Genomic DNA, 25447 nt, shown 5'->3' on the forward strand with positions numbered 1-25447 from the left:
ACTGAGGTATGGCTTGATGATGGCATTTTGGTGTTTTGGAAAATCTTCATTAAGAAATATATTTAATTGCATATACTCATTTATTCATTAAATTGTTAAATAGAAAAGAAAACACCAGGAATGATCTCCATAACTGTGTGACTGTGTGAAACTTTTACTCCATAAATATTCAGCTGAACAAATCTATTGGTGTATATCTAATGGTACTGCACCAGCAGCAATAACATCTCTTTGTAAGTCATGATGATTGATCACACAAACAAGTACAGAGGCAATCTTAGGCATTGCTTCTTCAGTGATGTCTCATTGGTTTAAAGCTCAAAGTGAAAATAACATAATAGGACATTGTTGGTGCTTTGCACCACTAATTCCACATATGACAACTGGTTATGGTATCCGCAAGGTATTTCTCGCAGTGAAAGTCCTGACTTTTATGTGCCATCATATCAGACATCCATTTATTCTATAGGGTGCCAGATGCCTATATTATCAGTTGGCTGTTAATCAACTTAGGGGGATTGAAACCAGAATGAATACTAGACCCTTTCTAAAAATTCCACTTCAACTGCTATTTGGAAATGTCTAGAGGAATCTACATTAACAAACTGCTCAACAATAGTAAATACTGTAATTTATGCTGATTTTAGCAGAGGTAAAACAGTTTTTCAAATCTAACAAATTTACTCATATTATTTTTGTTCATCAAATATGCAGTCAACAATATAATTTAATTATTCTGGTAACCCTGAAGTCTCCATTCCTTTGATTTTAACCTTTTTGAATAACTTCCAAAAGAGTATTAAATATTACTGGGGTAATTTGTTTAGTTTGAAAATATCTATTCACAACAAGAATAAAACGCATGGTTATGATGAGTTATATTTGGCTTTAAGGTTTCCAACATAGACTACAAATCTTAGAAGAGAAGAACTTTTTAACATTTTATTCATTTGTTGTTCTGGAAACTCTTTTGTCTGCCCTTGGAAAATGGAAAAAAAAAAAAAAAAAAAAAAACCTCAGACATTATCTATAAGAAACTATTCATTAATTTTACAAAAGCAGTTCAGTGCTGTGTATTAGTAGTGAATTTAGGAGATTTAATATGGGAATTCCTTTCAATTTATGCATTTTAATGAGATAGAAACATTCAAAACTTTTATGTATCACAACATTAATCTCCAAATCTATAAAAAAAATTAAGTTCAGATATATAGAAGTCAGTGGAACTTCTTTAAACGTACAGAGATAAATATTTATGTAAATTCTGAAAATGTTAAATGTAGCATAGTTAACCATAATATAAGCCTCAGTTGTGTGGCATAACCATGAAATATAAAGTCTTTATGTACTTACAGAACTAGAGTTTTCTTCTTATTAATATTTTTTATCCCTTCCCCCCTCCATATCTCCTAGAGAGACACTGAAATATACAGAAAACTTTTTGCTAGAATGAAGATTTTTCAAATTTTTCAAATAGAAATTTTACAAAAAATAAAAACAAACAAACAAACAAGCAAAGGTGTCCGTGTCTTTGCATTTCACAAACTCTCAAATATGAGCATGCTAGCAAATAGAAAGCCATTTCTTTCTCTGAGTTCAACAGTAACAGTTCCTATACAACAGCAGCATTTCAAAAAGCATGAAAGGCTGATTTTTCACTCTCTCAGCCATAGCTTTACAGAGCAAAATGACAAAAAAACACATCCCCTATATAACTGAATGAAGGCTGTTCTAATCTAGAGTGCAAAGTCCCTTCAAAAATACAAGCACACTGTCTGTATGAAACAACTAAGAAGAGGTAGGAAACGGAGTGACAGGCAGGCTGTCGGCTCTCCTCCTCAGGTCCAGGCAGTGGAGATGGCTTGGCTAAAGGATGTAAGCTATACATTTTTTTTGTTTATATACTTGGCATGCAGGAATCATAGCTTGTACTCTTTGCAGATTCCATGTTATGAATTATTATTTTGTTTTCTTTATTCATTTAATCTGTCTGGTGCTTTGGCATTTCTTTCATATCTTTGGAATGTGTTTGCTTCAAAAACATAAATGCAGCCTGGGGGTGGGAGGAAATCAGTCTGTGCTTTGGCCTTCCCTCTGCATCCAGAAATCCTGTGACCTTTTTTTTTTTTCCATTTTTTTTTTTTTTTTCATTTCAATCTACACATATTTATGTAAAAGAGATATATGACAATCAGAGAAATGCATAGAGCATGCTTGAGGCCATGCTTGAGGCCAAAGAGTCACATTTCTTTCTGTTTTTGATGAGGCTGTTATACTGACATGTCTGGATTGCTCTTCTTCCTGGCCTGATGGCAACAGGTCCAGTCTAACTCTATGCTCCACTAGAATGATAAAAGATAATTAAGATTTGTGGCTTTGGCTGATAATATCAACACTGTCCATGTGTGGGGGTTGATCACACTGGCTATTGGTCAGGGCAAAAATCCTATTTTCCTACTAAGGTAAGTAAACTTGCAGGATTCTAGTTGCATGTAGTCCTTTACAAAATAAATATACATATACATATATATATATTTTTAAAAAAAGGTACGATCTGTCTTGCTGCCACTCATCCACATCTGGTTTCAACCCTCTTCTGCATTGTAAACATCATACCCTAAGCAACACATTCCCTTCTTAGCTACAATTGCTTGAACTTAAGCTAGTCTCTTTTCCTCATGCCAATACATTTGTATCAAAGCCATATGTGTATCTTTCTTACATGTCATGACATTCACCTTGGCCTTCCTTCCAGTTCAGTTTTGTTCACCTCACACTCTAACTTCCACTACTCCCTTTCATATCTACAATGAGGTCATCATCCACTTTCCCACATGCATGTTGCCAGCACTTCCACTCCAGCTAAGCACAATGGTAAGATACTTGTATCACTTGTACTATTACCATCCCTCCATTCTCAGCCTAAGGAGATGTTTCAAAGAAACAAAAAAAAACAGCATCCGGAAAAGAGCGTATATGAAAGGAAAACCCATCTTCTCAAATAGAAGGCTAAACTGAATTTGGAACCATGAGACCTGATTATGACTTTTGTCTATTACGGACTCAAGTCTTTGAAGGAGAACAGAGGGTTTCAGATCTCACTGATGCAGAGCACACAAGCAAAATATATATACTTGCCCCTGAAAACTTGGTAAGTCTACTTTTTAGCAAAATATCACATTTGACAGCAAAGCCTTAACAATATCATATCACTTCTAATACATGACAACCACCATTCTTTTTTTCTATTCCTACTGAACTGTCTCATTGATATTTTTCTTCCTCAAACACACACTGAGACTACTAAAACCATATGTGAAGAGGATGTTTTGGTTTCATGCTTTGAAAAATTGTTATTAATTGTATGTCACTGCCCTCTATGGGTCGAACACAGTGGAAGGCCAAGCTGAGGTGATAAACCAACCTTAGGGAAAGTTTAATGTTTAAAAGACATATTTCTATTGACTTGTAGCATTTTTATTGACTTGTAGTCCTGGTCTTCCACTGTCCCATCAAGCTCATCAATAAAGGTTGTCAAAGACTGTGAGAATTGCAGTCCAATAAAAGCATGAACTGCTTAGATCTGTACAATTATATGTCTTGCCACATTGGAAAATTCCTATTCATATGCAGGGGAATTTTTTTTACCTACCCTCTGATACTCTGAGGGGAATATTTCTTAACAGTTTCATTACATGGCAATTCAGAATTTTCTCCATGCTTGCCTTCATCTGAAGACAATGATCTAAGTGCTTACAACCACACTTCTGAGAACATCATGGGGATGTAGTATATCTTACTGGTCTCAATGTCCTCATGAACTCACTTGAGGACACTAAAAATGAAGGAAATGGGAGAATTTCTTCCTCTCATAGAATTCCTTTTACTTTGTGGCTGGGTTTAACATTTTCCCTATGCAGCAGAGGCCCCTATTATTCTTAAGGCTACATTTTTAATGCAGTCAGAACAGTATTAGAAACTGAATCCAGAGCATGCAATAGGAGCATGTACATGTAATTCTCCCTCACAAGATATTGGAAAGTTCTTATGCACCCACTCTCCACCAGAGAAATACAGTAAGAATTCCAGCTTGAATATAAAGGTTCTGACATGAGACAATCTGCTTTGTTAATTCTACAGTGAAATAGCAACAAAATCCAGGTTTTGCTCTCAGTCTGTACCTTTCCTATTCATGTTGTGAGCTGAGAGGAATTCAGAACCTTTCCCTGGCTCATTTACATCGATATTTATTTCAGTAGAGTCACAGGAAATGAAGCCGAGCTTACCAAACAGATGGAGGCAATAAAAACATTTGCTAAATATTCCTGGACTCCTCAAATCAAATATACTAGAGGGTTTTTTAATCAGAGAGAGAATATTTTTAAATGAATAATCAAAAAATATTAACTGTTTATTATTAATACTATATAAAGACTTTTCAGATTCACAGTATCAAAAGGCTTCCTGAAATCTTTCTGTGGAACCATTTTGACTTTTGAAAGAAGTCTAACTCTTTTAAAATTATTTTTAAACATTTAGGAAAAACCTTTTCTCCTCTGCTTTCACATTCATTTGAAAACTGCATCTTCCTGACAAATTGTTGCCATACAGATTTTTTTTTTTAAGCAGAATATATGCTATACAAAGCACAAAAACATATTATAGAAACAACATGATGCAAGTTTAACTGTCACTGTTCATTTCTCTACTTTTTCATGCATGCTAACCCTTCTGCTTCACACGAGTATCAAGAAGGAAGTTTATTTTTCAGGCTGTCTTCTTGGTTCTGAATCAAAAGTATTTTAATGGTGCGCAAATTAAGTTTACTAATAAATATGTTTTTAATGAAGTTTTATTTTCTTTGCAATAATATCATCATTAGAGATTTTGATGGCTGACCATGTAGTTTAAAGTGGGACATTGCGCAAATACTGCTTCTCTGCTTCTCCCTTTTACTCAGCAAGGAGTGGAGCAGTCCTGCACTTTTACATGTACATCCAATAAACAAGACATAGCAGGAAGAAAAAACACAATTTTTCCTCATTTGCCCGTATTTTAAAGACATTTTCTGTGAAGCAGTAGCTCTCTAAATCAAAAATCAGTGAATATCTTTTCTGACATTTTTAATACTATCTATCTGCTTATTTAGTTCTCACTGCTTGAGAGTTAGCCTTTCAGAAGGTGCTGAGCACCTTCTATATGGATTTTGGCAGTCATTACCTCAACAATGCAGTGCACAGAATACTTGTATATTTTTAAAGATATTGGTTCCTAGGACTAAGTTTTTCTTATTTTTCTAAGTTTTTATTTTTATTTTTAATTTTATTCTTATTCCTATTTTTTTTCTTTTCTTTTTTTTTTTTTTTTTTTGTTTTTGTTTTTGTTTTTTTCCCTCCAAAAGAACTACGAGAAAGCATTACCATTTGATTTGTATATGCTTCCCTGGCTTGTGTGGACTTTTTTTTTTTTTTTCCTAATTCAGTGGCAGAAGAATTCTGATAGAACTATCTAATGTTTTGAAATTTCAGTGTTGGAGATGATGGACAATCACAGAATCACAGAATTGTAGGGGTTGGAAGGGACCTCAAGACATCATTGGGTCCAAGCCCCCTGCCAAACAGGTTCCCTACAGCAGGTTGCCCAGGTAGGTGTCCAGACGGGCCTTGAATAAGAATAACTCAAAAGAAAAGTCTATATATTTAGAACACTCCAACTGGTGTCAGGATCGGATAATCCTGGGAGGGATTTCTGCTGGTTTCTTAGACTGTATGAGAACAATCTGAGAAACCCAAGGTGAAAAAAGAATTAAAAATGTCTTAATACAGGAAAAAAAAAATCAAGATGAGGAAATAAAAGGAGATTTTTCAGGAAGCTGGAGACATGAAAAAAGGTAAGAGCAGATAATAAAGTCATGGAGATGTGAGTTATGAATGAGCACGTCTTCTGGCATGCTGTCAATCACCATGCTGATAACAATAACAATAACAAACAGTTCAGTGGCACTTTATAACAGTACTAGTTACAACAAGTCTTCTCAGTTTTGACAGTCTACTTTCTTTTAGAGAAAGACATGTACTCTGTATAGTAAGTGTAAGTGTATGCAAAGGCCAATAAAGCATTTACACATGTTGTGAATCACGTACAAAAATCCACTACAACAATTGCTACATACTATTCTTTTAGCTACTGCTTTGAAAATTTGTCCCTCTCTTTAAATAAGCTTGCAGAGACTTTTGGTTAATATAACTGTTAAATTTCAAAAATTACTGTGAATTATCTGAAGATTGAAGTTCTGCATCAAACATATAATAACATATAATTCCAAAAGTATTAAGTCCATGTAGAAGAGCTCTGAGAGAGACAAATAGGAACAATTTCAATGTAGGGAGAGCTTTTAAGGTCGAACTTTACACTTTCCATCCCTATGCTGAGGAATTCTGAAATCTTCAGAGAAACAGAGGTAACTAATAAAATAAATAAATAAAGGGAGAGGGGAGAATGAGATAACAGAATTTAACAGTCCACAGTTTAGTGTCTCAAAGGACAGGAAAATGTACGTGATGAGTAATGAAACAGCAAATTTTACTTTAGGAATATATCAGTGGAGAGTGATGAGCTTACTCAAGTCAAAATTACTTCAATGGAGATTTATGATTCTCAGCACTGAAAATAATTAATTAAAAATAAGTTTCTCTTTAATTTTTCAGAGTTATATCTTGACAGAAACCAGAAATGCTATTTAGTATGCCTCTGCCTTCTATAAAAACAATTGAAGAAGAAACTTCAAACTGATCAAATGGTATCTTTAAGAAATTATTTGATCCAGGCAAAATGTATACTGCATAAATACATTAGCATGCAAGAAAAATTGGCTTCACTTTAAAGGATAACTTACAGAATCATATAATTGCATTTCCACAGTGCATTATAGAAAAGATGAAAACAGCAAGATGAAACACTGATATTTCAGCCTCTGAGCCTTTTATTAGATAGTTTGCATATATTAGTCTCAGCAGGTTTACGTAATAATAGTTAATGACAAAGCCCATTCATCCATCCCTTTCATTTTCTCCTTTGTGCAAAGCAGTAAGATGATTTTCATTCTCTGAAATATCTTGTCCATAATTTTAATTTTTAAAATTAACATTACTTTTATAAAAGAATATTCATTATAATGAGAAATTTTGATAAAGCTTATACCACTGATGACATTCCTTTTTTTTTTTTTTTTTTTTTTTTTTCAAATGCACCAGTTGAGGAATTCAGCAGGAGGAATCTCATAGTGAATTCCTTCAGATTCCTTCAGTCCTTCACAGTATCAGGAGACTCACCCTGTTTAGAGTGCCAGCAATTGTGATATTTCTAGGAGCTAAATGGTAAGACTCTGCTCTTTCTTAATTGCTGTAAATGCAGAGTTGAGAAAAGCCAGTTTCAAAAACACTTTGATAAAAAGTGACTGGTAATTCATTTGGAGACATAATTTTGTTTCAAGCAGGTAGTCATTTCAAGGAATGACAAGTTGCAAAGATGAATTTATTGCTAAAAAGCTCTTATTTTGGAGAAGGAATCTATATTGGGAATACAAGAATAATTTACTGATTGTCTTTGAGATATTCTATCAGTATCATCTTCTTAAAAACTTGATTTATCCTGTCACAACTATTAAAACTGTTAGATTTCATTGTAGTCAGCTTTCATTTATAACCAAGAAAACACGTTTGTTTCTTGTTTGCATCTTTCTAGATTCCCCTGATACGCTTGCCATCATATATATATATCTACATGTTTAGGTTGTCCAAATACATCTTCATTCCCTATGTTATCCTTATCAATCAGAACAGTGCAATAAAATGGCTCCTCTTTTAAAAAAGAGCATTCATTATGCACCTTGTACTACTACCTCCTGCCTTAGTTTCCCTGCCCTCCTTTATCCTCATGTACAAAATTTTCTTCTTTATTCCCGTGTATAATCCACCTTTCTGTGATTGTTTTTTTTTAGGTAGATTAAGGGATACAACTGTGATCCCTTCCCTTCCCTTCCCTTCCCTTCCCTTCCCTTCCCTTCCCTTCCCTTCCCTTCCCTTCCCTTCCCTTCCCTTCCCTTCCCTTCCCTTCCCTTCCCTTCCCTTCCCTTCCCTTCCCTTCCCTTCCCTTCCCTTCCCTTCCCTTCCCTTCCCTTCCCTTCCCTTCCCTTCCCTTCCCTTCCCTTCCCTTCCCTTCCCTTCGTTTTACTGCAAAGACTAACAAAAGCATCAAAGACGTTTTATAAGACAATTAATATAATGATCAACTTAGTTTCACTTAGTCTGAAACTTTCCCACACCTTTGTTTTAGCCATGCTTTACAGGTTTCCTCAGTTTATTCCCATCTTAGTGTTGAGGCAACTATAATTCTGTGGAAAAGCAAACTCATGGGAAATAACATTATAAAAAATAGAAAAACTTTGGGCAACTATGACAACAACCTGTAGTGCCAATGTAAAGACAATATGCTAGGCATCATGCAGTGCTAAATTTCTTGGACTATGATAGAAAAGTAGAACCTTTATTTATACCAACTTCCTAAAAAAAATGCAGAACATGTTCAGTATCAGATGTCACAAAAGTTTATGAATCAAAATAATAAAAAGACATTTGCAGATGTGAGATAACTTGAAATCTGTCATGTTTTTCCACCTATAGAGCATATGTTAAAGTCACTACATTGGAATACGTGAGAGGCAAAACCACATTCCAGTTTGTTTTTTTTTATCAGCTTTAACTCATTTTCACCAGATCTCAAGTGTAAAAAGCAAGTATCTTCAAAATAGTCTTGACAGCTCTTAAAAAGACGTATTTTCCTCTAAGAACCATATTTTATCTCTTAAAGAAGTATACATTGGTGTCTTCTTTTATCAGTTGAGATACTGAATGAGAGATAGGCTGCAAATTTGTTTTCCAAGTACAAGCTACTTGCCCTTAATAGCTTTAGAACTTGAAGTGACATCCAGGCTGCATCCTAACCTCAGAGCACCTGGGGGGAGATGGTAAGCACAGACCTCCTTCCCACTCATCCCCAACCACAAAGGCCACTCTGAGCAGCCATGGTGAAACTGAGACATGGGCAAAACTCACATCTCAGGATCACAGAGCACACCGGCTACTGCCAAGATATGCACAGGGTGTTTTTAAAATGATGATGAACCAGCAGAAAGAAATTTTGTTTAGGTGTGTGCCCATGTATATGCATACAGCATCTGAAATCAGTCAGGTGGTGCTGAGTTGTTTGGCACGTTCATTGCCTTTACTGAATGTAGTGTAAAGCTTTCAGACAGGGCAGAAAGTCTTGATGAGCTGCATCAAAAAAAGCGATTTTGTCAGTCTTCCCGGTGGCCACTGTAACAGTAAGAAAATACAGAACTCTCCTAAAAATGAAAGAGATTAATCTGGTCTAGATACTCTGACACTGAATCAGTGTTCATACAAACTAAATGGAAAGATTGACAAATTCCTTGACTCAGGTGATTACCTGCCAGTTTGGATAATTATTCAGTGTTTAACTGAACTATAATTTCAAACTTTTCAGGCAGTGGTACCAAAATCTTATTCATCAACACACCTCATCTTAGAGCAACTGATCGCTATACATGGTTCACTCCTGGGCAAAGATCTGCTTGGAAGTTGAGCACCTTAGTACAGCCAACCACAGGCCTCTAAGTACTGTCTGAGTGACACAGTGGGCAGACAGAAACTTTGCTGTTGGGTATGACTTTTTTCTCTGAAGTTTTGACAACGAGTGGTGAAGGGACCTTATTTTTCCCTTGAATTGCTAGACAGCTTTTATGGTAACATTACAATTACTCCTGCAGGAATCACTTGATTGTATTTGTAGAGTAATAACTTGAACCAGTATATCTCCAAAGTTTACATACATACTGGAACAAAATCTTTTGCCCAAAGAGGAAAATCTTTGACCTTTCCAATTTTGTGATAAGTATACATGGTAAGCGTATGAAAACTCTTTCCTGCTGTACCAGGGAATCAGACTTGATGTCTCAGAAGCTGTTCTTAAGCCATATGTTCCTCTGTCTAATATTTATCCCCCTTCTGGCAGCCCTCAGAAGTGGGTTTTCTGACTGTCATCACACTCTGTAGTGGCTGTAATTGTACAGATTAACTAAGTCTGACTGACTCCTTCACAAACTGATGATCACCAGACCACATAAACCTCTTTGTCTGTACTGAAATTCATTCCTGTTAACATTCCTGTGAATGTTAACATGACAGGAAGATCAGAAGCATTTTTCCATTCACAGTGTTACAAAATCAGTTGTACTAGGGGAATCATGGTATCATTCAGTACAAAGTCTACACTGCTCTTCAAAATATGAAGATTTGCTCATGAAGAATTCTAGTACTCTCCTTACTTTTGGCTTCAAAAATAAAAGTCCCAAAGCAAAGCTAATTCAGCTAAACACCAATATTTGGAATCTTTCAGGGATTTTGTTTGCTTTAATCAATTTTTCAATTTAGCAATTCACCTCAAATAAAACTTTGATTCATTATATATATTAAAAAAAAAAAAAAAAAAAAAAAAAAAAAAGAATGTAAGAAATGGAAAAGCATATCTTTACAGGGACTTCTGCTGAGAATTTACAGATTTGAAAAAAGATGGAAAACAGGTACATATATCTGCTATAAACTAAGGAAATTTGTTGAGAAAAAAGAGTTAGGGCAGTAGAATAAGATTGTATGACTAACAACAATAATTCTTAAGACTAACAATGGTAACTTAATTCTTGTATAATTACTTTCAAATGTTCAAGTTTTTACTAAATATTTCACTTGTAATTTTTTCAAAGCGATAAGTCTGCAGGACAAGGATTGACATGAATATTCACTACTAATCATCAAAGAGGATCTTATTATGCTTTTTCAGAAGTATGAGAATGATTACTGTCAGTTAGATGTCACCCCTACTTTGATGTAGTGGGATGTTCACTGGGATGTAACTGTACTTTTTTCTTTGTGACATTTACACACTATTCTTATTCCTATTGGAATGTTCTTATCAATTTGCTTGAAGCTTTTGGGCTTGTAGAAATATAGAACAGATTTCTAGTGTATTAGATGAACTGGACAGGCTCAGGAGAATCAAAACACTAAGGCTGAAAATAATGGCAAGCTCTTTAAACAGTCAAGACTTGATTAAATATTGTTAAGCCACACTGAATTGATCCTGAGCAGAGACATCTTTAAGAGGAATGCTCAAGCCCCACCTCTGCAATATTTGATGGATACAATTATTTATTTCATAGAGAATGACAAAACAAAAACCAAACAAACCAACAAAAACTGAGATCTGATTTAAATTTTTAAACTGTGGTTATAAAATGTATTCTTTACAAATTGAGGGCTCTCATAACTGACATTTCTCATTATATTAAAGCACTTCAGTGACATTCCATCTCTTACCCTAATACTCTCCCCAGTGACCATTACTTTACATGTTCAAAAACATAAAGTTAGAAGTATATAAGTATACATAAAATTAGGGATGTAGAAGATAAAGGTTTGTAAGATTTACGAGATCTTGGTGTTTAAATTGCCACCATAAATATGAACTATCTATGAAAGTATTCAATATATTTAGTGAAGTATCTAAAACTTGAATATTTATCCAATAGCATTCCAGAATGTACACAAATTCACCTATAGAATGCTATATATTACTGTGTATTAAGATATACTATATACAGTTACATGCCTACAGGAAGCTATATGGAAAGCAATAGTCACTGTCATTTGACCTCTTGTAGATGCTTACAGAGATAAATCACACACAAGTCTCCCTTAAACAGTGAGTAAAATTCCACCAAGAGCAGTGAGAGGCCTGGGTGCCTGACACAGTGTCTGCACGGCAGGCATTTATGACTTCCAGTCACAGGAATCCCATCCATATTGTGACAGATTATAATTTAACAGCAGGTCTTGCAATCTTAATGTATTTCTTTAAAAATTAATCTAATTGCTGGAGAAAGTGCAGAAATCTCAAAGATTTCTTTCCTGTTGTAACATAGAAATAATTGGTTGGATGACACAGAGGCAAAGTGATAGATCTGAAAACAAGCATCAGCCAGACTTCAAATGTATAAAAGAGAATTTATAATAACTTTCAACCTGTCAAACAAATATAAATAGAACTAAGAAAAAGCAGGAAATTCAGTGGCATTTCTTCCCTCCTTACAGGACCACAAAAGGGTTTGGCAGAGCTTCTCCCATTAATTTTTTAGTCTTCAATGAAAAAACAAGGGGTCCATACTGGGTTCCCTCAGATATTTCTTCCAAATGCAGCAGTTGTTGCACAATCCATTTCTGTTTTACAGATTTAGTAATTGTGATAACCCTAGTTTCCCATTTCCACTTTTTCAGTTTTTCCCTATATGTTACAGACAGTGCAGAAGCAGAAGCAGTCTGAATTTTCTAAATGGATTCATTCCCTATAGCAAATAAACGTAGAACTAATTATCACAGAAATATAAATCTCCTTGTGTGAACTAAAGAAACATTGTGACACTACAAAAAAAAAAAAAAATATATATATATATATATAAATATAAATATATAAACACTGAGTGACAAAGCAACAGGAATAAGAGAATTTGTGGATCAGTATATTTGTGGGAGAATGCCTTTCCCACTCCTACAGCAGAAATTCACTCTGCATGGAAGAGGATATTTTATAATGAAGTAAGGAGTTTCTATATCAGTAGCATACAAGATGTACCACCGAAGACTTTTAGCCATCAGATTGGCATATTTAAACAGGTGAACTAGATGGTATGTTTTAAGTTACTTTAACATGCTTTGAGATGGCAGCGTGCCTTGTCTCCCTATGTGGCTTCCTGCACTTTTCTTTCTCATATGACCACACCTTCTTTGGATATCATTTGTAAGGCCTTTCAGGATCTTCATCTACTCACACCACAATTCTTCTTTTCAAGCTGAAAAGATTGACTCTGAGATAGATCTATTCAAGATAGCTGACCTCTTTGGAGTGGTCTCACTGTATCACTACTGTCAAGAGATTTCAAATCCTACCTGAAGAAATACCTAATATCTCTATACAAATAAAAATCTTGGTACAGCTTGGAAGGAGACAGCAATTTGTACAGAGATTAACTTCCACATGTACTGACTTAAACTCACTACCATGCTACACTACTGACTTGGGCAAAGTGTAAGGCTCTAAGGGGAAAAAAAAAAAAAAAAGTGCATCTGGTAAATCAGTGAATAATTTTATTTTTATTATTTTTTATTTCCTTACCATAGCCCACAAAATCCTAAAGCATCCAGGAATGACTAAATAAATAAGCACTAAAAAAAACTGTCATTCTTTTAAGAACACTTGAAGAACACATCTTGTGTGTAGAGATGGAAATCCACTTAAATCATTCTGTGACTGCTAATAAACTTCTTGATAACATACTCCCTCTGAACTCCCACTGAACACAATTCTAAACTGAATCACACCGTCAAACTTCTCAGTAATGTTGTGCACAGCAGAATCCTTCAAATCTAATGAGTATTTCCATGTCATAAATAACAAGAGTCGTCTTCTGTTCACTGATCAATGAAATGAAGTAGATGGTTCATGTATCGAAATTTAAATACCACTTCCTCTGGATCACATAAAAAATTCTTGTTCAAAGAACCTCTTCTCCCATACAGATCAAACCACATGAAGTTAGAAAACAGCAAGATACTAGGTTCTGCTAGTCGGTGGAAGGCAGCAGTGAGCAGCTGAAGTGAAAAACAACATCTAGTATAGATGTATGGGCTGCAGATTTTCATTGGATAAATGGCAGAGCAGCTTAATCATACCAACATTCAGTTGAAAATGCAATATTTTTAGCTGCCCAGATGAGAAGGTATAAATGTAAAGAATACAAGACTAAACAAATTACTGAAAAGTTGCAACATTCTTTGTACCTTGATGTATTAATTCAGCTAAATATACATTGTGTGCCTGGCCCATTTCACTGTAATTTCAAACAACAAAACACAGTTTATAGAAAACATTGATAATTTAGCTACATAAAATGAATAGGTACAGTTGTATAAGAGTAATTTTCCACCGTGGTTTCATAAAACCTTTCCACAACAGCTGCCTCCTCTTACTTTTCAATGAGGATAGCAATTGCCATCCAAAAACTGTTTATAATTATTAATCATAAGATGGCACCTGTGGCATCAAACTTTCCCTATCATTATAATGAGAAATGCAAGGTGACATTTAATGTTTTATAGAAAACGGATTATTTTGCAAGTAACTAAAAATAATGGTTTGTTTTCATTGCTTTCTTGTTATCATGAGTGTTAGAATTAAAACTACTCTAAAATATTTCACTGAATTCATTCACCACCAGCCAATAGATAAAATCTAGTCTTACAGCTATTTATTGTGAAATTTTGAAAGGTATCCATGTTTGGTTTTTTAGAAAATGCACTTTTCTTACAGTTTAGTCTCAAGGTTGTTGTTTTGTTATTGGTGTTTTGTTGTTGTTGCTGATTGTTTGGTTTTTTTGTATCTTAATTCTCTTCAAAAAACAAGACTCCAGTTCTTTTAATTCTTTATGGACCTTATCCTGATTTCAGCTAGGATAGAGTTAATTTTCCTTCTTGTAGCTAGAAGGAAAGAAGGAAAATTGTAGGTAGGGTGGTATGTTTTGGATTAGGATAAGAGTGCTGATAACATGCTGATGTTTTAGTTGTTGCAGAGCAGTGCTTACACCAAGCCAAGGACTTTTCAGCTTCTTGCTCTGTCCTGCCAGCCGACAGGCTGGGGTTGCAGCAGGAGCTGGGAGGGGACAGACCCAGGACAGCTGACCCAAACTTGCCAAAGGGGTATTCCATACCCTCTGACGTCATGCTACACAATATATAGGGGTGGCTAGCTGGGATGGGGGGGCAGCTGCTAAGGGATAGTCTGGGCATCAGTCAGCAGGTGGTGAGCAATTGCATTGTGCATCACTTGTTTCGTACACATTATTAGTAGTAGTACTATTATCATTATTATTATAATTATTTTCCTGTCTTAATAAACTGTCTTTATTTCAACCCACAGGCTTCACTTTCCCATTTCTCTCCCCCATCCTGGGGGGGGGGGGGGGGGGCACGGGTTGCAAATGGCTGTGTGGTGCTTAGCTGCTGGCCAGCATAAAACCACAACAGACCTTCATAAAACCACAACAGACCTTCATAAAACCACAACAGACCTTAATAATCCACCCTCATCTAGTTATTCCTGGTTTACAATAAAGTCCAGCTATAGCTGGATGTTAAATAATTCTATTTTTATTCCTTAGGATCCAAGCTATGGAATATAGGTCATATATAAAAGGCCATTCTTTTTTTTTTTCAGTTGCATTACCCTTTGAAAACTTTCCACGTTGTCTAAAATTACTGGAGCTAAAGTAAAATAAGTATCACAGATTAAAAACACTAACTGCTCTGATATGTGGGAAGCCAAAAATGTAATTTTAAGTATGCATTTCTTTCTTTACTGTTCTGGTTGAAAGGGAAAATCAAATATACTGTGCAGACCACACAGTTACACCCATATATTCCAGGAATTTATGCCAAAAATGTTTTTAATTCCTTATTTCAGTAGTACTACAGTATAATTTCTTATTAGGATGTTTTACTCTGTTAGAAAGCCTTCAGTGTTAAGAGCAGTACTGAAATTATCATATTAGCTCTTCAGTTTTTTAATACAGATACAGCCTGGCAAAACTTCGAATGAGGCATGCTTGGAAGTGTTGAGGATAGCTGGACAGCCCAAGGTGTGTGGCTGAACTGTAGGAAAAATTTGAGTCTGAAAAGGTAGATAAGAAACCTGAGTACTCAGAGAGGCTATGATGGGATTAACTACAAAATGCAACATAGAACACTTCTGATTATGTTTACTGGTTTGCATGGTATGTCTCACAATCTTTTTCATATCATATATTCACGTCTGTCAACAGTTTTACTTAGCCAGTATCAATCTTGGATGAAGAGCTGTTGATGCAGCAAGAAGTTAACATCTTTTAATGTGGTGCTGGCAAGAGGAGGTCATAACAATTTATAACCAGCTTTTACAACTGATACATCAAAATGTGTCTAATCTCAGGCATTAAAGATAGGAATACAAATACGAAGTTAACTTAAAATATTTTGCCATATCCTGCCTTTTGCATATACATGCCATTCCACAGTTGCAACTGAGCTAAGAATGTGCTTAATTTCTTCCTTTCAAACTTTAAATTCAAGAGCTTCATCTGAGAGTTATTTTCTTACCACATAGGCTGTTTACAACACTAGTCATTTTCATCACCATTTTTTTCCTCTGCTTACATGGTATTACCATTCATGTGTCAGAAGGAGGATGCATTAATACAGTCTAGGGCATGACTGCCAATCTTTGAAGTCAAGAAAAAAAAAAAACACACCAATAAATAACAAACCAAACAAAAACAAAACAAAACAACAAACAACAACAACCAAAACTACTTATAAAAAGCATACATTGTTGCTTGCTCCTTAACCAATGGAGAGATATGCAGAATCATAAATTCTGATATATCCAATTCCTGTTATCACAGTTTTACACTTCTCATTTATCTTGTTCCCATAATCTTATTTAAAATATTGTTAAAAGATTGCTCTATTGAAAAGACTAAATGTTTTAAATTTCTCAATAACACAGTAGTAGATCATTCTATAAGTCATTTGATGCACTGCACACAGGCAATATTCCTAACAGTAATTTCTGAATGGGTCTTGATCCCCATCAGATTGAGACTTTCTCTAAAACTAAATCTTATAAAGTTACCTATCATGGAATAATTCAGCTAAAATACTACATTTTGACAATATAAACTACTGAATAAAGGGTCTCATTGAAAACACCAAATAACCTTAAATATGGGCAGTGACACCTAATCTTTCCGTAATAATTAAAGAAAAAAAATATGAGAAAGAGATTGTTGTAGGATTACTGACATGACTATAGAAGCTATCCTGTGTGTAATATAAATCTTGAGCCTTGGAATGTAAAATATTCATAATGTCTTATGCCAGTGTCTTTATTTATTATAACAGATTATTTGGGAAACTTTAAGTTTATTTTAAAATTTTAAAAAGGAACATTTTTAAAATTTCACAGAATAAGAGAACGTCAGGGATTGGAAGGGACCTTGAAAGATCATCCAATCCCCCTGCTGGAGCAGGAACACCTAGATCAGGTCACACAAGAATGCCTCCAGGTGGGTTTTGAATATCTCCAGAGAAAGAGACTCCATAACCACCCTGGGCAGCCCGTTCCAGTATTCTGTCACCCTCACTGTGAAACAGTTTTCTCTCATATTTCAGCAGAACTTCCTATATTCCAGCTTGTACCCATCGCCCCTTGTCCTATCATTAGACGTCACTGAGAAGAGCCTGGCTCCATACTCCTGACACTCACCCTTTCCATATTTATAAACATTAATAAGGTCACCCCTCAGCTGTTCCTCATAAGGGAGATGCTCCACTCCCTTAATCGTCTTTGTGGCTCTGCGCTGGACTCTCTCAAACAGTTCCCTGTCCTTCTTGAACTGAGGGGCCCAGAACCGTATTTAATACATGCAACATTAAAGCACATCTTTTACAGGGAGCCCGTACAGAGGGCACTCAGGATTTGGCACTAGGATAACATTGCAAGCAATCTCCGTGTTACTACTCAGACTTACGGACTGAATCTGATAAACTTGTCAGGGAGCACATGCAAGTTTGTGTAGTATTTCACAGATCCATTCTCAATTCATTCTTCTTGTACATTTATTTTTCTTAGATGCATTTTATGCAAAACTAGTAAGTATGTGCAATTAACAGAATGCCATTTGTTTTATCAAGTTATGCCACTGATTAAAGAAGGGAAAGAAGATTAAATTTTAGAACTGTAATCGCAACATAATCAAGAAAAATAAAAAATAGAAACATTAATCAAGGAAACAGGAAAATAAAGAAAATGTCCAGTTTGTTTGGATAACCTTCTGAATTTCCCAGCTTAAAAAATAACAAAATCAAATAAAAAACGATGAGAAAACAAACAACAAGAACTTTCATCTCAACTGAGAGGTCATGCAAAGTGTTTGGTACTTTCTGAGTTTGTTTCTTTATATTAAGAGAATAAGAAAATGACAGTATGTCAAATTAGGCTGTAGAGACCAATTTCACTAGCTAAGGAGTCAGTAAGCAAGGATTCTCAATAGACAATCAAATTTTAATAATGTATCTTATTGCTTTATGTGTTGCAATTCTGTTCTTGTATTCAGTTTTAACCATATTCTTTCACCCTTAAATTTTACCTGATGATTAAAAATGTCTCTTCCACAGCATCTTATTCCTCTGGGTATGGAGAATCCATCATTATGAGATAGTGTAACAACTATGAATGGACTATGGAGTTTCCATGAGACTGCAGACAATTTGCCTCTGCACTAACCCTCTCACAGGCAGGTAATACAAAGTTATCAGGTTATGGAAAAGTATGTCTCCATGGTAAGTAAGAGTGGGAAGAAACTGAGGTTACTCAAAGTTCTTCTTACATTGACTGCTGTGAATGATCATCTCTGCCACCATGGTAGAATGTCAGAGCATGCAATGATTTAACAACTACTTAAAGCAGTCTTTCATTTTTCATTTAATTCATCATTACCTAACACAAAGGGGTCAACATACAAGTACACACATAGATTATTCACAGTGTAACAGGTGCTAAAACCTGTCTAGTCTGACCCTTGCATAAAACAAATTGGAATCAGATACCTCTATCTTTATGAAATAAATTATAGAAAAACAACAACAAAAACATAACCACTGCCTTGCCTTGTTTTCCCTTTCCTTTCCTTCTTCTTTTTCTCTCTCCCTTTTCCCCTCTTTCTCTGTTTCTTTTCCTTCTTTTATTTATTTCTTTCTGTTCTTGAAGATACTGTGAGTTGGAAGCTGAAGGCCAGAAAGAGAAAAGATTTCTGTAACCACAAAAATAATTCTTTTCATGCTAAGACATTTAATTGATACATCAAAGTAATTTTAAGCACACTACAGCTTGATACTACAGGCCTGAGAAAGATCAAAGACTACCAGAAACTAAAACAACTTCAAGACAGTGAAAACAAACAGTGAATTAAAAATGGAAGTTGTATTAAAGGAGGAAAAAACTGGAAACAAATCAATGTTCTGCAATGAGCATCAGTGTTACTTCAGTCCTCGCAGAAGTTTTGCTAAGTTAACAACAGTGCAGTTCAGTTTGTCTCACAACAGGAATAATTTTCTTAGTAGAAGACCTAGGTATCTTGTGGTATGAAAGAAAGGAAAGGAAAAAGGAAAAAAGGAAGATTTTCCACCTTTCTGATGTTAAATGGAGCTCTTGCAAATGCTTGTTTTTTATTATTTATTTATTTTTCTGTTGTTTTTGATTGGTTTTTTTTCCAGGTAGAGCTGTTCTTCAGGAAGATTATGTCTTGGGATTTCAGGTCTGACAATGCTATGTGCTTTCTAAAAGGCACCAGCAGGCAACAGGTTATACTGCATTATACATATATATGTATATTAAAGAAAATATACGCTAATTCAATTTCAAATTTTTCCCATTTAGAAGAAGAGATTTGAAAGAAACAGCTCAGACCTCAAAGCTACACCTAATCATTTAGAAAAAAAATCCCTTTGTCTTCATAATATTTTTTTCACAGCTGCTGTATAAAAAAATCTAATTTTGATGTCCGTTGCTTCAGTAAAAATCATTCAATAGCAGCTCTATGATCCTTAAAAGACTTTTCCTGAGAAATGCTTAAGTCATGACTTTCACTGTTGAATGTCTGCACTGCAAGGTGTTAGAAAAAGAACAAAAAAAGTGTGACTTGCAGAGATTCCCTATATACTTCAAAGCCTTATATGCTAAAAAAGCAGCTATGTAACCACTACCACTCTTTGAGATTATGAGCCCACAAATCAATAAAGTAAACCACTGGCAGAGATCTCTGATTTAAGGAATCAGTTGAATGAAAAAACACTGGAGAGCTGTGCAGCGTGGAAGAGACTGAAAGTGCATTTTTCATATCTGTCATATTGTATAATACTGTGCCAGGCTGGAATAGAAAACGGCATATTTCAGTCAGAGAGGCAGGGCTTATTGTTCCGATTGTAATATCACAGGATATTATGTTACTTTGATTATTCAGTATGCATCGTGATGTCTAAATCTGTCAGACTGCTAAATTCTCTAATACAGCACTGCCCTGCATGACAGATGTGCCCTTAGTCACACTAAACCTTTACTACTCATCATCATTACCTCCCAGGGGAGATAAAAGTCATATTCTCAAAGAATTTAAACAAATAAAAAAATACTAAATAGTTCACATACAGACAATTTCTCTTATATGCCTTTCTCAAAACATCATGATTTTAAATTACAAATGCTCTGATGAACCGCTTATATTCATGAGTAAGATTCCAAAATACAAGGGTGATTCTTTAATCCTTCTTCAGAATATATATATTTGTCTTCTTCAAGCATGTCCAAATGTACTATTCTGGCTCACCAAGCTTTTTGGAAAGAATGCTTATATTTGGTTTTAGTAAAAGAATACAGTGAATTACATATTATTACAATATAATATATACATATATATTATTTTCAGTAATTTGCAGGTAAGAAGATTGAAATGACTTCACAATAATCCAAGAATATAAAGTGTACTGAATGGGGTCTGTCCTATCTAGGGTTGTGCATATTTGTCTTGCCATTCTAAATTAACTATTTTTGAGAAATGATGCTTCCACTGAAAACTGACTCATTCCTATTTAATCACTGATTCAGTCTCAATTTACTTGGACATATCCCTATATCTTTCATGGGGTCAAATTCAATTCAGTAACAACCCTCTCTGAAACAAAGCCTAAAAAAGTGGAAAAAAGCTGTTAATAGTGCTGTTATTAGATTCTGCATTCACATGTAAATGTAAAATTATCTTGTTCTTGGAAGTAAAGCTACCATAAATGTTAATCTTCCTTTTTTCTTGGCAAGTAATACTGGATTTCACAGTAGCCCCACTGATTTCCTTTACAGCTCCTGGGACTAGGTTAGTTCTTTCTTACTCTCACTTATTAGTGCTTCCTCAGATCACACATTTTAGCAATTCAAATATAATTTTTAATAACAATTCACAGATCAACAATGAGAGTAAAGAATTTTAAATTGTTGGGTTTTGGCAGCTGTATAGATACTCATTAAATAAAGGCCACTACACCATGATGTTAAGACAAACCAGATTCTGCTGAATATCTATTTTCCTGGATTTAATAAAGAAAAACTATTTTAAATAAACAACATACTAGGACACAAAGATAAATGTAAACTACTGAACATTAAAAACAAAAAACAAACAAACAAAAAAACTAGAAAACTTTATCTTTTGCATAAGATAAAGAAACTTCTCTAGAAAGTTTATTAGGTCTAGAAGGGTAAGTGAAAAATCTGTACATTTTCTACATTGTCTGGAGTATGCTTTGGATTTCAGCAGTCCCTCAAGTAAAACCTTCACGCAAATCTTTGAAACTGGAAAGTTTTTTCCCCTAGCTACATAGAAGTCAGATAATCTGAAGGCAACACGAACCCAATGAAATCTATAACTTCTATATTAATGTGAGGAGTTGATTGTTTTTCACGCAGCCAGTGAGAAGAATCAATGCAGAAATAGACTATTTTGAGCTATGAGGCAGAGTAAGCTGTTTCCTCAAACTTTATTCTTGACTGACTTCCCAAATAAGTAAGTAAAGTCAATGATATTGATTTGTAAAAATTTCATTTTAAACTACTCTATCCTAGACATACAAATGTCCAGAAGAAATCAGTGGGCATCTGCAGCATCTCTACTGTACGTTCACCTGTTGAAAACTCAGGACAGTGGGTTGCTTTACTAAAAATAATCAGGGACTTACAAAAAACACCCTCTGAGTCACTTATATCTGAGCAGTGACACCTGCTAGATATACATTTTTACAGCTGTAACTCTCTCCTCTCCTTTCCACCTTAGACAAGCTAAATACAATAACAATATTAAGGAAACAACTGCGGTAGCCTCTAGCTTTTGCTGAAAAGCCGCAGCAACCAAGTGATGAGGTCTGTGCTCTACCAGTCTGCTAGCAGCTGGAGGAGAAGGGCTGCCAGCACCAGCTGTTTGGTGCATCAGCCTGGTTGGTCTGTCACTGTGGTGGTGCCAGTGGAGCTCTGCTTCACTTGCTGTGAGTTTGCCAGGACTTTTGCCCTGAATATCATTATGTCTTTGCTCATCTGTAACAGGATAGAATTAATTCACAATGACAAACGCTTCAGTAAGGTCCCCTGAAACTTCCTAAAGAGATCTTGTGTATATTGGCCTTGTCACATTCAGTGGAGAAAGTTACTAATGGCTAGTTTCACCTTCTGCATAAACCTGCATACATCTGCATATTCAGACTTTTATTTCAAATCCTCGTAAGAGGTCTCCCTTACTGTAAAATACTTAAATCTTCTTTTTAATTTTTATTTTCTATACAAAGGGTGAATTATCATTCATCCTCAAAAAATATCTTCAACAAATGTTTTCTATCCTTTGATTATTGTTCCTTTCCTATTGTAATACCTAAAATTTTTTTTTTTTTTTTTTTTTTTAAATAACAGAAACAATCTAAGTGGGATTAGGAAATATATCTTCATATCAGCATAAAAATAAAACTTCTGTCTTTCCTTTCACCTGATTTTTTTTGCTTAACTCCTTAGAAATATGTTCCAAAATTAAAGTTTCCTTCTGTCTGTGAGTCAGTATAAGACTGCTGAATAAGATGGTGGGGACCATCACCACTAAAACAGACACACTGAACTTTTTCTTACTGTAATTTTGCTTCAAAATATCTCTTACAATATACTTCTCTTGCACCTGCCTTGAAGTATAGTAGGAATATCTCAAAATACTACTTTCAGTAGAAAAGTTCACCAAAACAATTTATATCCCAAGATTTTATTAGAGACACCGAAGAGAAGGTAACAGCTTTGTGGCTAGTAAATTGCACCATTGATTTGAACTTGGATAATGAGCACTTCCTGTACATATACAGGTAAGTTTATATACATAAACTCATTTGCAAAAGTTTCTGCTGCATCTAAATTTGGAATATTTGGCCATTGTACTGGAATACTATTTAAATGCCCCATGGTGACATGGTGACATAGCATGCACAGGGAGTTGAAATATACACATTTGCTACACTGATAATAAATTTCTGTATTTTATTCACGATAAAAATAGTTTAAAACTTACTTTTACAAGCATTTAGTGTTTTTTTGTTTGTTTGTTTGTTTGTTTTTTTCTTTAACATGCAATGAACAGCATGGCCAATTTTTAAAGAAGGTACCAGTTTTTATTTGTAACTGAATAATTTTAAATAGGTTTTGCTTTCTTCCATTTTTTATGTCATCCCACAATTAGTAAAGAAAATGACATTTCTAAAGAAAACCAATTATATATTCTGTGCCTGTCTACATCAAAAAGACAAATAATTTAATACATGCATACTTCTGCATTTTCTTCCCACTTTGTGTTGGCTGCTATTTTTTGGTGGTTATCATTCTATCAGAATTATAGGGTTGCAAACATGTAACTACTGATACATATGACAGCAAAATAATAAAATAGCTCTGATATGGAGAGTGTCAAAGAGAAAGGTAAAATGGAAAGAAGTTTTAAAAAGTTTTTCTGTTACTTTTCAGAGAAACATATTTTGGAAGAGAAATGGCAAATGCATTTTTAAGAGACTGGAATAACAACAACAACAAAAAAGCTGCACTAAGAGGTGCCTGGGAGACACAAGCAGTGAGAGCTCTTTCAGTCTACAAGCCACTCTAACAGAGCCAAACTACTCTGCTGAAGCACACACACCTTAACAGATACCAGGTATTCAAAAGAAAGCAAATTTTTGATTACCTTAATCAGAACCTGAATACATCCTGCGGCTTTTGATGACTTAAAGTACCAGAAGCTCATCACACAACTCCCACTTGACTCTTTCAATCTGGAACTCTTCACATGGGCTTTTTCATCTTTTAGTCCTATTGCAGTGGCCTCAAGATATAGGAATTTTCCTGAAATGAAATTACGTATTCCTGAAAAATTGTTTTTGACATTCAAATTAGATTCCATGACCAAAATTCAGCAATACAAATGCAGAGATATGAAACATGGTTCCCAAATGCATCCTGTGCTAGTGAACCTCTACCTAGGTTAAAGAATTACCCGATAATTTTCCTTGTATACTTGTTATATCAGGAATAAGCTGGGAACAGAGAATAATTCCATGTTTCCCAGATACCTTGGTCATATCTCCTTGTTCAACAACGCTAGTTGCTATTTTGACAGTATATAATGCCCACACAGTGATAAATTTCATGATTAATTTTTTCTGAAAGATAACCTTCAAAATATCAAGTCAAGCCATAGAAAAAAAACACATATAAATCATTAGGTATCCCTAAGGATTCCCATTACTTTTGGCCAGCTGTACTCATTATTGTATGAACATTAAATCAAATTTAAATTATTTACTCAGAGGAAGTTGCAAAGACAAATGCCTACAGTTAATATATTCTGAAACTGATATGCTCCCTGAGTTTCCCATTCTTATTTTAATCAGAAGTATAATAAGTTCTGCAGGTTTCTGTTTTTTTTTTTTTTTTTTTTTTTCCTTTGTGCAAGCAACGAACTTATAGTTCACATAACATAAGCATTGTATAAACAGCACACTGACAAATTATAACTGCACATCAATTGAATTTTGTATATGAATTAGAGATAAAAGCCCCATGGAGTAAAAAACATTCATTCTAACTTTGACACTTCTCTAGCTCACTTATGGCTATAGATGTTTGCCATAATATTAGGGGGTGAGAACATTGCTTCATCCCTGAGGCCAAGCATAGTCTTAACAAATGTAGTGACATTTTTGAGATAAATATTTTATTTTAAAATATACGTAGAAAACACAAATGAAAATTTCTTTTTTTCCACATCTGCTGTTTTGTGTGTTAAAAACAGCCATGTACATAAACACCATGAGATATCAAAAGCACACCATAACATGGTGTTGATGTTTGCTAGGAAGCTTTGGCTAGGATGGATTGAGTGCTTCACATGTTGATGTTTATATTAACACCTATTTCATACTAGGAAAATGATTTCTGTTTGGAGGGAAACACACAAACAAATAAAAACCTACTAGTCTTCCTTGGAAGGAAACTTGACTGAGTGAGGGGCAGACTCGAGATGTAGTATGCTCTGCCTGCCAACTGGTCATGGCTAGCCAAGCTTGGCTAGGAAGTAATTGAAAGTCACTTAATTCCAATGAGAGTG

The 25447-nt window shown here is 34.8% G+C and overlaps 1 protein-coding gene across 1 annotated transcript in view; it reads right to left on the minus strand.

The window, feature by feature from the left end:
- Window positions 1-25447, minus strand: part of MALRD1 (MAM and LDL receptor class A domain containing 1) — a gene marked incomplete at both ends in the record, with an annotated part of 250210 nt that overhangs the window by 98240 nt on the left and 126523 nt on the right. The window contains one exon of the mRNA XM_084281876.1: window positions 24026-24183. Coding sequence (XP_084138002.1) covers window positions 24026-24183 — 158 coding nt within the window. The remainder of the gene's footprint in view (window positions 1-24025; window positions 24184-25447) is intronic.

This window comes from Netta rufina (assembly GCF_964035555.1).
Source record: "Netta rufina genome assembly, chromosome: 2".
In the NCBI taxonomy this organism is placed as follows: Eukaryota; Metazoa; Chordata; class Aves; order Anseriformes; family Anatidae; genus Netta; species Netta rufina.